The 15,389-nt window shown below is 39.0% G+C and overlaps 1 protein-coding gene across 5 annotated transcripts in view; it reads right to left on the reverse strand.

Annotated features, from left to right (window-relative positions):
• Nucleotides 1-3,113: 3,113 nt before the first annotated feature.
• The window catches only part of klhl4 (kelch-like family member 4), a 32,783-nt gene continuing 20,507 nt past the window's right edge, over nt 3,114-15,389 (reverse strand). For 4 of the 5 annotated variants that reach the window (XM_034092774.2, XM_034092777.2, XM_034092776.2 and 1 more), the window contains 10 exons: nt 14,755-14,891; nt 14,222-14,418; nt 11,226-11,438; nt 9,952-10,138; nt 9,650-9,874; nt 7,341-7,503; nt 5,848-6,060; nt 4,345-4,416; nt 3,842-4,013; nt 3,114-3,442 (listed from right to left, as the gene is read on the reverse strand). In XM_034092774.2, the coding sequence (XP_033948665.1) occupies nt 3,383-3,442; nt 3,842-4,013; nt 4,345-4,416; nt 5,848-6,060; nt 7,341-7,503; nt 9,650-9,874; nt 9,952-10,138; nt 11,226-11,438; nt 14,222-14,418; nt 14,755-14,891 (1,639 nt within the window). In that variant the 3' untranslated portion in view covers nt 3,114-3,382. The remainder of the gene's footprint in view (nt 3,443-3,841; nt 4,014-4,344; nt 4,417-5,847; nt 6,061-7,340; nt 7,504-9,649; nt 9,875-9,951; nt 10,139-11,225; nt 11,439-14,221; nt 14,419-14,754; nt 14,892-15,389) is intronic. The other variant, XM_034092775.2, reaches the window with a different exon arrangement.

Raw genomic sequence — 15,389 nt, forward strand, 5'->3', positions numbered from 1 at the left:
ATTTACTAGCGGTACCGAAGTGGGCCGGTCGAGAGTCCCGGGATGATTTTTAGTCCCAGTCCACCACTGGCTACATGACCATATGATCGCCCATATTGACGCACCTCATTCCTAAACTTCTAACAGATACAACATAAACCGATCCTTCAGCCTCATATGAGCTCTCAGACACGTTCAACATTAACCTGTCATCGCTGTCTGAGCTTGCTGCTGTGTGCGCCGTCGTGCGTTTACATCTGACTGTATATATATAAAGGTTTACATGCAGATGCTGGGATCCTGGACGGTGCAGCTGGAGCGCTGTGCCCGCAATTACATCACACATCATTTGGCGGGACTTGAAGAATCCCCGAGAAGATCCAGAAAATGGTCAGCATTGAAGGCAGATTAATGGTTATCAAAGTACAAATATCCAAAATTAGTTCAGTAACGATTTTCAAGGGGACAATCTTTACTCAAATTGATGGGTTTGGATGATGGGGGAAACTCGTGTCACAGGCTCTTTAAATAGTAGTTAACAATCTAAACTTGTGCTGGGACCTTCACGCTTAAAAGCTCTCATCTGGTTCCAACTTTCTGTATTATTTTGTTCTAAACTGAATACACAAAACCACATTTCATTTCCAGTTTTTGTCTCTTCCTTTGTAATAATGTTGAGGGGACCTTATTTAAGGAAAGTAGTTTATATTCAAGTTCATTCAACATGAAAACATGGAATCATCATAAAATGTGGCCTTGTTACCTGATGTTGTATCTTCACTTATCTTTGGATAATGCCTGCTTTCGGTTGTGAATGTACACTTTGCAGGGAAGGATGAACTAATTGGGCTGTGTTGAGATGGCATACTTGGATAAAAGTGCAGCGATCAAATTGAAGATGACTGAAATGTACAATAAATGGACATACATATTAATAAGCCGGCATGTTGAATTCTTATGAAGAAATTCAAGGAGAAACTTGGAAACTTTTATAAATCAATATGTTTTATTTAATCATTTGAAATACTAAAGTGTTTAGGTAATAATATGTTAAAGATAGACATGGTTTTGATATCAAACTTCAGCCAGCTCTAGATCAGTACAGCACCGCCTTTCTTCTAAATGTAAATAGAAATTCCTGCAAAACATTAAGCAAAAGTAAATTAACACGAGTCAAAGCAGCAAAAAGCTAATTCTTACTACAGCCCTTATTGCCAGAAACAGACTTGACTTTGGGAGAGTGTCATACTCTCACCACATTTTAAACTGCAGTTGCTAACTATTGGGTAGCAACTTGACCGGAGTCTGCAAAGCAGTTTAGTATAACATATGTAGGATTTAGCGATAGTGAGAGACCTCCCAAGAAAATAATATAAGGTTACAAATGTGCAAAAATGTTATCCATTGCAGGGACAAATTGAATAAAGCTATTTTCATCACTGTTGGCTCGTGTTACTACAGCCATTATATTATGCTGAATTCATTAGACAGAGATATATGGAGATATATATTCTACATGGTAGGGCTCTCGGTTATATTATACCCTCCAGAGGTGAACTAAGGAGAAAGCTATTATCCTTTATTGATCTCCATTACAGGATCTGACAGGAGATGCAGATAAACAGAAATAGGAAGTTAGAGGAGATTTATCTTCACATCAAATGAGATGCATATTGTGCAAAAAGGGCTTTGCTTCAAAATAAATAAAAGATAAAGGAGTGTTATATTTGGTGTATACCGAGAAGAACTGTGGACATATAAGCCCAAATTGTGTCTGCAAAAACAATCTTACCAAACAAGTGAGAGGACGGTGAGGCAGAGTGAACTATTTAGATGGTAAACAATGAAAATAAATCAAACGCAAACAATAGCAGTTGGTCCTCAGTCTGTCGAGAGGCGCCTCAAACATGCTTGCATGATTTAAAAAGTGGGTGCTGCAATGAGAAAAACACTGAGGTTAATGCCGACATCAAAGTAGCTTCCAAGTCTGTTTAGTCAAGGAATCGGTTTAGTTTACTTAAAGCAGATCAAGGGACATTTAAATATCCCAGCCTAGGCGCCTCATTCAGCTCTACACAAGGATCTGACTTGCAGAGAAGACTGAAGAAAGTTTATTTATAGGTTTGCATGCTGTACAAAATTATGATAAAAACTAACATTCGGCCCCAAACACAGGTACAAAGTGTTCTTATTCTGATAAAGTTATTATTGTTGTTACTTTTATGAATAGAACAATAAACTATGGACCTAAATATGCAAAGACATACAAGTAAAATCTTGTTTCTGAGTAATGCACATAAGACTCAGATAGCCGGTTTAGTTGCAACTGCTGTCACTTAGACAATCTGCTTTTTCTTCTAAATGAATCCAATGGGTATGTTATAAATTATAAGATCATCCACATGACCGCAAATGCATCATATCCTTAAAAATGCAGAACAGACAAGGATCTTGATATATAATATTGTATAAATCAAGTCAAACATTCGCTCAGCCAGCATGCCCAGAAATAAAAAAGAATAATAACAATAGTAATCACATTGGTGGTCAGCAGAGTGCACTGGTTTAGGCATGATTCTAACAACACACATGTGGTTTCAGAAAGTTCACAAAAATATGTACAGCAGTGTGAAATATCAATATGATATATTTTCTGTAATTTACAATTTTGTAAACTTTTCTTTAAAGTGTAACAAGACCTCTAAGACAAACAAATTACTTTGGTGTTCTGCAGCTACAGTCTCAATAAAAAAGAAAATGTTCAGTTGTATATTTTAGCAAAAATCTTGATTTCATTCCTATTCTTTAAACCAGTCTGGACAAACTCATCACAGTGGTCTTCTTTGCTAAAGAGTAAGAATCTGTACAGACCACTCACTAAGGAAATACACAGGTACTTGGTTACATGTATGTATCATAACAACTTTCAATTGAGTGGCTATAAAGTGAAATATAAAGCCCAAAATATATTGTATGTGATGGCACTGATAAGAAAAGTCTCTGTATAGATGGCTAATTTGCTCAAAATGTCACTTCTAAATTAAATGTAATGGACATACACAGAACATTTCAGAAAACTAACAAAACAGTACAACAAAGGCTTGGCACTTGCTACAGCTTAGCCAAGTCTGAAAATTCTTGATCGGTTGAGAATGTGGAGAATGTGCATTGCATTCCAGTTTCTGAATAAGTCCTCCCCAGTGGGAAGGCATGTCCACTAATGATAGGAACAATGGTTTATGGGCAAGGCTCTGTCTGTGTTTCCCTCTGAAAATGTTGAAAGCCGAGTTAAAAAGAAAAAAACATGACTCTCGAAGGATGTGTCCTTGATCCGCTGTTTTGTTTGTCCACTCTTCTTCGCCACTTTCTCATTTGTTTCCCATGATGTCGTGAGACAAAACGCTCAAGGCAATTTCACCACCACCACGCAGGCGCCTGCCCTGCCAATGTTGAGAGGGACCTCCTACAGGAAGACAGAGAGGTTAACATGCAGCCTCCCATCTGAGGCCGTCTTCAAAAAGAATCCCAGATACTTCATGCCGATAAGAGGGTTACAGAGGCAAGAGTGGGAACACAAAGCAAGCTAAGGAATATTGATAGGATTCAACAACTTCATTTATTTTCCCAAAGGATGTAGCCTACGCTATATAAATCACATGCATTAGGCCTACTATTATTATTATGTTAGCTGGGACACTGATGTTACAGTATTAGCAACCATTTCTGCCAAAAACAATCAGCAATTCCTTTAAAAAGTTAAACCATTTTAAAAGTTAAAAATCCCCAATATTTCTATTAAATATGATACAATGTCAATATCATATTTAAACCGTGCTATGTAACAACATGATGTTGGGATTACCTCTGTCCACTCATTGTTCTGTGCATCATAGGACTCGACAGTGTTCAGATATGACTGGCCGTCGTACCCCCCCACAGCATAGAGCCGGTCCCCCAGCAGGCAAACACCCACTGCGTCCCGGGGGACACTGAGGGACGACACAGTGGTCCATGTGTCCGTCTTTGGGTCATACCTGTAATTGCAATATTTTACTTGTTTTTGCATTATGATTGAGATGATGATAAGGATGTTATGTTAACATGTTGCTGTCTCTTTTGTCCTGTGTTTTGACGGTGTCTAAATTATGTTTTATGTTTTCCGTACATCAAAAAGCCCTAAAGGTTATTCAAAGTTTAAATATATGGTCTAAAAGATTCATCGTATCAGCATTAATCTCAAGAGGAAACAGTGTCCCTTCCCCACCAATTTAAACATCCTTATATTCCCACTCTTTAATCACAGATGTCTGAATGGTCACTGGCGGCAACTCTTTTTTAGCACAAATAGAGAGCCAGATTGCTTACTTAAAAGCAAAAATGGTCTCTTGGACAGATGCTGGTGGCTGCTGGGTCCTCAGAGAGATTCTCTTTACCATGCTGTTGAGGGAAAGTATGATACTTTACATGATTCCTCTTCAATAACTTGTTGGTAATGAAGTCATTTATATTTATAAAACACTTTTAAGTGAACAAGTTCAACTAATGATATGACAGAAGAAATGTATCTGTAATTAGGACATTTTTCAATAGAAACACCAAATGCAACAATGACAAAACACTGTCCGATGTAATAATATGTAACAGCGATTCAAGGCACCATTAAACTCAAAATTATTCAATATTATATATCTCTGATTTGTTTTGCTAACTAAAATATTTGCATTTAAAAGTGAGTGTTAGGGTTAGGGTAAAAGTGTTTAACACTGATCTTGGAGACAGTCAGACATTAAAGCTGTAGTGGGGGGACTTTTAGATAAATTAACATTTGGTACAATTAAGACCTTGCTTAACACATTCACACAATGCTTATGCACTCTGTTGCCGGGAGGGAAAGCTCTCTGTATAATTCGATACAACGAAGGAGTTATGGTGTCTGGTGTCTGTAGCGACTTTCCCATGCTGGAGCACAAATGCCTGCAGGTGAGATATCTGCGTCTCCTCCAACACCAGGAGCACTCTCACTAAATCTTACTTTGTATTGTTATCATGTTATCCTTCCTCTGAACTCAGCTTTCTTCTATCTGGAGATAGCTGCTTCTCTGTTGCTCTGGTCTCTTTTTTGTGGCGATACCTCTCACTGCCAGAGGGCGGTGAAAAAACGTCCATTGGTCCAGCTTTATCCTAAGGGGCTAATCAACTAAAAATCTCAAGACAAAATATCCCCAATGCTTCCTGTGAGTAAAATCACTGTTTTAAAGATCAGAAAGAAAGACACTGCTGAAGAGATATGTGTATACTTTAACCATGTGTTTTTTGAAAGGGGTGAAGTTGAAGTAAATGATTGTATAACAGCATATTGTGCAAAATGAACAATTGAGTATTATCCTACACATTTTTTTTAAATGTATATGTAGGGGCTTTCTCGTTTCTCCGCTTAAGACATAATGATGGACTATTTGATGTGAATTAAAAGGTTGCAGAAGCAGCGTATCTTATGCTTTGAATACACAATTTTGGTAAGCACACAAACATGAGGTCTAATGGAGTTGGATTCTTATAATTAAATAACGACTGGAGGTGCTACAGAGTCACATCCCATTCAGGTTCAGGGGGGTATTATGGCCAACAGATGGTGCCAGATACTATGTTATAAAACAATGTGTGTTCAATTGAGTATTGTTGTAGTATAACACAGACGTGTCTTAAAATGCAGGAAAAGGGTGGGGATCAGGAACAGTTTGTCTCCCTTTTGTTCTACAGCCTGGTCCCCACTCCCCACTCCCCACCCATGACTGAATTCAACAACAATCCAAAACCTGTTACAAAACATGTGTGTGTGTTTTCTCCAGAGAAGAAGCATTCAAAGACCTTTCAACACAATCGGAGAGTCTGGAACAGTGGTTAGAAGCGGGGGCGTCGTGTCCGCCTACGGCATACAGGAAGTTGTTGTATGTTGCCACACCCACTCCTCCTCGCCTTTTGGCCATGGGAGCACACATACTCCACTTGTTGGTGTGCGGATCGAAGCACTCCATGGACCTCAGACACGAGCTGCCGTCTCGACCACCTACTGCAAACAATCTGAGCAATATAACAAAATGAGTTAAAAATCCCTAACATCAGGCATGTACATAAAGTACTGGTCGATCTGACAGGAGTAGCTCACATCAGATGTTTTAAAAAGAAAAGCATGACAAAACAATGATAACATGACAGATTTTGTCAGAGGAGTTACTAGTAAATGCCATTTTTCAAAGGCCCTTTCCTTGAGAGTGTTCTCTCCCAGAGATATCACATCAATGTTTTTAGTGCTTGTAGCTCACAGGCCCAACAGCAAGAAAGTAGAGGCTAGGGAAACAGCTTCTTTTTTGTCTATTTTTGACCTAGTTGCAGAAATAACTCAGCATAGACTTGTACACTGAATACTGGATGTAGCAGAGCAGCAGCCTCTTTTCTCCTTCGGCACAGAAACATATTTAAATTAGTCTGAGAGCCGGTCTTTTCTTTGCTTAATTTACTTTCAACTAATGTTGTCAGGCATTTAGTTCATTCAAATATACAAAGTGTTTTTATAGAGTCTAAATTACACTGTATGAATTACCTCAGAGATCCGAACAGCCCTCGCTGTGTGCTGCTGACTACTGCAGCCATGTTGTAGTTTATTTCACACAGACCACAAGGGTTGATTTTGCATTCAAGACGTGTAATGTTGTCAAACTACAACTGCACTAATGCTGCACAGCTTTTCCTGGACCAGTGCACTATAAGTTACATAACCATGCCTGTGCTTTTTGCATGATTCATTTCAAGTTACGTTTCTGCTGACCATTTCACAAGGCAATTTATTGTTCATGTTTATTTTACATTTCAAACAGTCCGCAAATCAACTTTCAGAATATTTTATTATCATCATAAAGATTATCTCTACTTAGGTTCCTCTCAAATTTACAATATTTGTTTCATGAAGATAACAGATGTTGATCTAAAACCAAATATAATGTTAATATCTACATTCTAACTCTATACACAATTTGCTTTCATATGTTACCATTGTTATGTGGAAGAGCAGAACTCAATGAATATAACCTGATGGAGGGAAGAGGACAGTGTGGGGGAGTCTTTTGTTCTTCAACACTGTAACATTCATCTTCATTTAAAAGGAAAACTTGTATTAAAGCAGACCCTGCACCACTTCACTGTTGGTTGTGGCTTTACAGATGCCAGTGACTTCGATCGACCTCAGGATCCAATATATTTCAAAGACACAGAAATACGACAATATACTTATCCTCATAGTGTGAGGTTGCACATTTTAAGCATTACAATGACTGCAGGGCTGTAGGTGCGATTAAGTTACTTACTTTCCATTGAGTGCTGTGACTCCCATGGTGCTCCGTGGTGTCGACATGCTGGCCACGTAGTTCCACTGTCTGGCCTGCGGGTCCCAGCGCTCCACCGTGTTGAGGTAGCTCCAGCCGTCGTGGCCTCCCACAGCATACATGGGGCCCTCTAGCACAGCTATACCTACACAAATAGAAACAAGAGATACAAATGACCAAAATACATTTTGATTTAGTAAAGAAGGAAAACAATCCTCTTGAACACTTATGATATCTATTATTATATTGTTATATTTTGTTTATTAATACACCTTATGTATTTGTATAGGATGATCTAAATTAAATGGCATTACCAAACTAAACTCTTGTCTTCTTTCAACAGTTCTTAGAAAGAGCTGCGACAGAGGTACATTTCTCATTTTAGATTTGGGCAGAGTGAGTCATGTAGCTGACCGACTGCATTCAGAAAAACAGGAAGACTATAAAACTGCATGGTTCTTTCTCATTCCCAAGTCACAGAGGAAAGCGTTGTCACCCAGCAACATTGCACAGGATGTTTTACACAATGGATTTTTATATTACCATCCTTATTTCCTTTGGTGAGAGTTCAATTATTTTTGAAGGAACATAAGGGCAAGACCGCATTCAAGAAACCTCGAATGTCATAAACACTGTCAGACCAAAGCAATTGTTGTGGTTAAACTCCTTTTATTGCCGACTAGTGGCTTTGGAATACAAATAAATACTTTTACTTGTCCTTACTGATAATGCATGCAGCATGAAATGGTTGGGCTGAGATGTTGGTAGACATAAAAGCTTAAATGTATTTAAGCAAGAGACATTTGCTGCGGGGAGGATCAAAGACAACAGAGGTAATCTGTACAGTGTGATCTCCTGGGCTGGCTGATACGTCCGACCACAGTGGGTGAGCTGAGCGGGATGAACTCTTTGACAAGATCTTCCTGTTCTGTTACCAATACCTGTTTCAACTGTGAATCAAAATGCTTCTGATATGAGATGTATTGGGCAGGAAAGGGTAAAGAGGAGCAGAGCCAGCACAGCATGCCCAGCTTTGATAAGCGAATGTGAAGATATCAAAGGTCTGCGTATCTCAAAAATAAATGTATGATTATTTTCTACAGCACGCCTGCTGTGACCCTCCTGAGCATGCATCCTGCAGTTGTTGGTTTTTCCTACCACCAGGTTGCCTGACCAAGCTTATACATCATAAAAAAACCTAATAACAAAGTCAAAATACATTCGGCTTGAGTATGACAAAAACTAACACACAATAAATAAATGGAAGTGAGAAAAACATTGAAAAATTGAGGACTTGGAAATCGTTTTCTTAATACCACATGGTGCTATGGTGGAGTTGTTCATCAATACATTTGATATGAGAAGACTAACCAATATTTAGTTGCAGCTCTACTGACATACTGTATTTGCCATTAGAGAGTGTCCAATTGTTGTTGTACTTTTTAAAATGGTTGATGAGTGACTATATTTTGGAATGGCAAAGTAATTTTGTTATGTCTTTAATCAATAGATTATGAAAGAATGTGCCCTTTTCTTTTTCAAGATCACCTAATGAGTGGTGCAGTGCCAAGTCCTAAAACCCGGAAGTGAGTTAGCATTCGACCACTACCGGTTCCATCGTCTCAGAGTCAATGGGATTTCTCCATAGGATTTTGGAAAATAGCTGGAAATAAGGTTTTACGTGTCTGAAAAACGATGGTTGTTAACAAGTGGCTGAATAGGACTACAGAAGTTGTCGAGGACGTTGTACGTCATTACGCCAAACACGTAAACACTCCCGCTAAGTTTGTTTGCCCCTCTTCTGCTTGAAAGCAAGTACCTGCGCTCTTGCAAACTGTTCAAACAAACGCTTCAACTTCTACAATTTGTAATCGGTATTTTTAAATATCGATCTTAAGTTGGCGTGACGTTGAAGTCGTGTGACCCTGCTGTAGTTCGTTTATAGCATAACGTTAGCATTTTGCTTCTGGCCATTCGATTTATGATTAGAAAATTATAAAAGTAGGGTAGACATGTGGATATTATCCGGCTGAACAAAACGTGCATTTATCAAACAGGTTAGTTTCCACAGACGTTATTTCGAGCTATTTTCCAAAATCCTATGGAGAAATCCCATTGCTTTTTTGTCGAGGGAACCCATGCGCAGCTTACTTCTGGGTACATTTTTCATCCCTGCACCACTCTATACTCTATCAATAGTAGAGCATATCATTATCGAGCTATTACGACATGTGTCTATTACTGTTAAATGAAGTAATTTGAGCTACATTTATCTCATTGGACACACTTACCAAGTCCATGTCTGTGTGTTGACATCGGTGGCATGGTGGACCACACTTTATTGATAGGATTGTAGCACTCCACCATGTTGGACGTCTTGAGTCCATCCCTCCCTCCGACCACGTACAGCTTGTTGTCTATTACTGCTACACCAAACTGCAGCCGGCGTCCGTTCATTACTCCAACTTGGACCCAAGTGTTAGTCCGCAGGTCATACTTCTCTATGGTGGTGGAGCCTAAAACCACAGCAAGTAATACAATTAAGTCAAATACAATCTTGCGTATTGATACCTCGAGCATACGGGCCATGTACCTTTGGTAGAATCCATCCCTCCTACAGCGTAAAGTGCGCCCACAGTGGACTTCCTAGGTTTGGTTCTTGGGCTCTGAAACATCGGACGTCTCTCAGGCAGGAGATGGTACTTCATGGCCTCCATCAGAAGCTTTTGGCATTCCAGATCATCAGAGAACATCTTGTTGTTTTCCAGATCTGCAAGGAGCTACAATTCAAGAAATCACATCAATAGGCTACATTCTCAAAAATGGAAAAAAGGAATAAAGTAATTTTTGAACAATAAAGCATGAAAACATGTCACAGTAGATTCACAATAAACAATTATGAAACCTGAAAATGTGTATAATAGGGCTTCTTTAAACATCTAACCTCTATTTGATATGCCTGCAAGTTATGTGGAACAACGCGGCTCATCTTTTCAGTTTCTACAGTAACGGTTATGAAAATCACATGTGTTTATTTGCCTCACAACCGACAAAATCTCCCAAGACAATTTATGAGATAACTTCTGTGCTGGATAATATTTACCACTTATTTGTGTTATTCATAAAAATAATTCACTTCATAGTTGTGTTGAGAATAATGTTGAGGGTTATGTTTTTATTTCACCAATATAAAGTGAGAGTGAAAACCATGTGCATAATTAGTCTTGGAAGTCTGTCAGTGAAAATAAAGCAGTAATAATTTAAAAAAGGAGATGTTTTCATACTTCAGATCTGGAAAATATTGCTCATCTGGGTTGGATGGCATGTAAATTGGTCAGACATGACACAGTTGTAAATGCTTCTTATCTGAAATGCAGCTGTCATAAAACTTGAGTTGCTGTTCTTGAAACCATAATAAATCAAACATAAGCAAGCAATTTAAAGTCTGGTAATGCATATAACAAATTATGTTTAGCTGTCATACTGTCAGTTTGATTTATCATTGAGAGTAGAATTGTTTTTGTACAGCCACTAAACAAAATGATTATTGACAATACGGTAGTTCGCGGCCTTACAGTGGTCAATTGGATGTGAACTGGGTGGTTATCTTTCAGTTAATGTATGTGACTTATAACTGAAACAAGTAGTCAATTCATCATTTAGTAGATTGACTTTCAAACTAAAATGCAATTTTGTATTGCCTGGTTCCAACATTATAAATTTGCAATGATAGTAAACTGAATATCTTTGGATTTTCAACATTTGAGTATGTCATGCTTTATTTAACATTGGTAGGGGCCTTTTTTCCTATAGACAAATCATACATTTTCCTAGACACCACCTCTACCCCTTTCCATGTGATCTCACCTGTGGAGGAAGAAGAGGCAGACGGATTAAGGCGAGCAGCATACCGAGGTCTTTTTGTCGCTGCTGGACGTCATACCGCACCCACATCATCAAAGCTTGGAAGATGGTCTCCTCATCGGGGACGTTAATGTCATCGCTGGAAAGCAGCTTAACAATCTCAGCCGTGGGGAGCAGCAGAAACTCCTGGTTCTGAATGACCTCCAGGAAGTGTTCCTGGTACACAGAGGAGACGTGTAGGAGGCAGATAATAATCAGTCATTAGCCAGGGAGTATGCTCGGTGCAGTGTGTGTGTGTGCGTGCGTGCGTGCGAGCGTGCGTGCGTGTGTGTGTGTGTGTGTGTGCGTGTGTGTGTGTGTGTGTGTGTGTGTGTGTGTGTGTGTGTGTGTGCGTGCGTGCGTGCGTGCGCACGCGCGTGCGGGTGGGTGTGCGGGCGGGCGTGTGGGCGGGCGGGCGTGAGGGTGTGAGGACCAAATGGAACAAGAACAGAGACAATAAGTAAAAATAATGCAAATAGATTGAGAGAGCAAATGTAGCTGTAAAGATAAATAGATGAGTTGTCAACCATTAAATTAATGGCAAAATATTCTAATATTTGATTCTTCAGTTTGAATATTTTTTTACGGATAAAAAAGCTATTATTTTCTAGTTTTGTTATTACTTAACGACAGTAAGATATCTAAATTACGCAAGTAATTTAAGGACCCTATCTTCGTGCTTGGCAAACACTGAATAACACTGACCAAACAATTAATCTCTCAATGGAGAAAATGATTTTCAGATGAATTGACAAAGATAATAATCGTTGGTTGCAGCCCCACAGATTACATTGATGAAATACACTCTATCTCTTGCACATTTTTACACTCAGCTGGCTCACTATATACAAGAATCAACATAGCAGCGGGCTTCAAATCAATCTGGCATAAAACACCTCCAGAAAAAGCCTCTTTATAAGCTTACACAACATTTGTGCTGCTTATTGTAGATGAAACCATTAAGCCTTTTGATGAGAAACAAAAAGGCACACAGACAGTGTCCAGATTTAAGTTTTGTAGAAGCTGCACGGTTTCTATTTCTATTGCCTTAAGATTGATCTTCCATTTACTGGCCAGTAGCCCAGGCGACATTACAACGCTGCATGGCTACCTCTTCAAGGACATTGTCTCACAGCAGCTCCATTAAAATGATGCTATATAAAACACCCTCCTGCTTCTGCTGCATATGTTATATCCCACATTAAAACAGATGAAAGACATACAGAGCAATCCGTGCCATAATCACGCAGTGATTTCCCTCTTTTAACGAGGCAGCTAAGCATTAAATATTAAGCCGCCTGAATAACTTAGACTGGATGCTCAACAATTACGAAAAAACATGGACGCTATTGATCATCAACTTGCAACAAACTACAGCAATCTATTATGAGAGCAGGTTTTAAGAGCTTAACAGAAACAGCCCTAATGAAATGAGGGACATCTATTGATCTGTTGTGGCAAGAAGGACGGAGAAATGCCATCCAACTCTTTGACGTTACTTCAGGCCAATTATTTGTGATTACCACTGAACAGCTGACAACCAAATTGAAAGCTCAACAGAGTGTTTCATAAACATTTAAAAGCATGTGTTTTCAGATGCTGGCAAACTCATTGGTGGTAAACTGCTTGGAAAACAAGATCAGCGGGATAGGAAACTAATTGATTTAACGACTGCAAATTAGTAATTCTGTAATAACGGTGTTTTCTGAGGAGGAACGCTGATGTTAAGGGGAGTGAGGCAGCATAATTACTGCTCAAGAACATTTTGATTACCAGACAATTTGCAAGGCCTGGCAGAGTCAGATTGCTATATTCTAATATTTTTCTTAATTGAGATTCATTTTATAACATCCGATTTCTGTGGTATTTATTGTGACATGTAACATAAACATGCTTTATTGCTAAAAGAAAATACTTTCATCCCAAAAATAAAACAATACAGTCTTATCTACTGCAATATAAAAATGGCCACTATTTCATAAAGGAAAAGGATGTCTGAGGCGGATCTCAACTGTGTCTAACCGTGAAAAACAAGCTTATCCAAACAAAACTTGCTCCACTCACAACCCGGAGAACGGACTTCCAGGAAGCCCACAGCTCTCGCTGCTCATTACACAAGTGATTGAACAGGAAGTTGGCCCTCTTGTGCAGTTTGATGATTAGATTAACCTCCTGGTCCTGGATGGGGGCTATGTAAACAGACTGAGCAGATGTCCTCTAGGAGATAACGCCTGCCTCATGCTGTCACTTCTGCATGGCCAGCAAGACGTTATCTGACAAATGTGTGCATGAATCTTAATCCAATGCAAATACTCTTTGCAGGCATATATATAAAAATTGCAATTTCTTAGGTCTGGCAGTGCACTAATCAATGTGAAGCGTAGTGGTATCTGGTACTGACAGCCACATAACCAAATTAGATAAAGTGAAAGCATGAACATTTTCAATTTCTATTCAAATGTGGACGTCCTCCGTTTCTCTACTCAAATTATATTAAATAAATAACCCAGAAACAAATATGTCATTCTTTTACAGGTTGACATGTTTTAAATAACATTAAATAACATGACATGTTATTTGACTTAGCTAGCCTAGCCATGGTCACAATAATTCACTGTGTTATGTACATTATACCAAAACCTGACGTCATTGACAAAATAATGCTTATCACACAGGCTACTATACATTTAAATTAGAAACAAATATGAAATTGAATCCTCAGCTTCTTACATACAGAGTTCATTTTGATTCACTACAATGGTGATCGCCTGTCCTGTGAAAGTGGATATCGTTGATTAAACAACATGTTTAGATCATCTTTTTAATGTTAAAGCTTCCATTGCCGCAGCTATTGTGTATGCAAAACATAACCACTGTCAGGGTGCAAACTGTAGTTACAAAATAAATAATTCAGCCCACCCAGCCATATAAATATATTCTAGTTCTACTCGCTCTTTTACCGTGGTGTAGTTGTGAGCCACATTGAGCAGGTCCACGCAGCCCTGGGCGTCTGCAAAGGAGCGTATTCCCAGGCAATTGGAGGGATGAAGCTGTTTCATCAGAAAGTTACAGCAAACCTGGATGACTTGTGAAAGCTGGAGGAGGCAAGCTGCCGCCAATAAACTCTCAATGGTCTCCTCTTTCAGCTCAAGGACACCTGCAATGTCAGGACACAAAGAATGTATTTTTATGTCATGACGGGTGGTAGCCGTAAGGACAAACACATTGTGGAGATAATTATTAACATCTCATACTGGATCAACAACATTGGGTTATTTTACCGTATTATAGAATTAAAAAAATGGGGGTTTGGATATTCCCAACAACAGACTTATCAAAGGGGATTTGTCTAGTAAACAAAACAACACTGTTGGATTGCTGCAGTCAGTAAGCCCAGTGGTGAATTACCTTATTGATCCATTTTAATCATGCTGGATTTCAGAAGTCTCATAACTACTTACAAGAGCTAGTGAACGTCTTTACGAGCACTCACCGGTATAGGCGAAATGAACCAGGGACCTGAGGGCTTCTGGATCGACTCCCTCCATCTTGATCTCCTCCTGCTTTGCCTCTCTCACGTCGCTGGTGAACATAGCAGCAAAGTAGTCCGACACAGCACTCAGCACCAGTCTGTCATAAATGAAACACAGTGAATTATTGCTCTTGTGTACTGTACATTAGTTGGTCTGACAATATACCGTAAGTGAGATCTGAATGCAGAATTGTTCCAAAGGGTAAGTGAATCAATCATTGTGTTTCCTCAAAAAAGGGCATATCCTTCCAGTATATTCGGCTTCAATGTTCTGTGTATTTTCATGTATAACTGTTTCTTAACTTGATTTATTCTGCTTCTGTGCTTGCAGCATTTTTGGTATTGTCCCCCCCCCACATTCAACTCGTTCAGTGTATAATGAATTAAGTTATCTCATTGACTTAATGTTGCTAATAGTTACTCTGCTCCAACTCCTAATGTTTTCTCATTTGCCTAGCTCATACAACACAATGGTTGATCATGAAGAGAAGGAGAGATCACACTGTGATAAGCGGAAAGGACAGTCCAGCAATCGACATCTACATTTCAATATTTGTGGTTCATCCTGTATTCTTTTTGGCTGTCGACACACCGTT

Source organism: Pseudochaenichthys georgianus, chromosome 10 (genome assembly GCF_902827115.2).
Source record: "Pseudochaenichthys georgianus chromosome 10, fPseGeo1.2, whole genome shotgun sequence".
NCBI classification, from domain to species: domain Eukaryota; kingdom Metazoa; phylum Chordata; class Actinopteri; order Perciformes; family Channichthyidae; genus Pseudochaenichthys; species Pseudochaenichthys georgianus.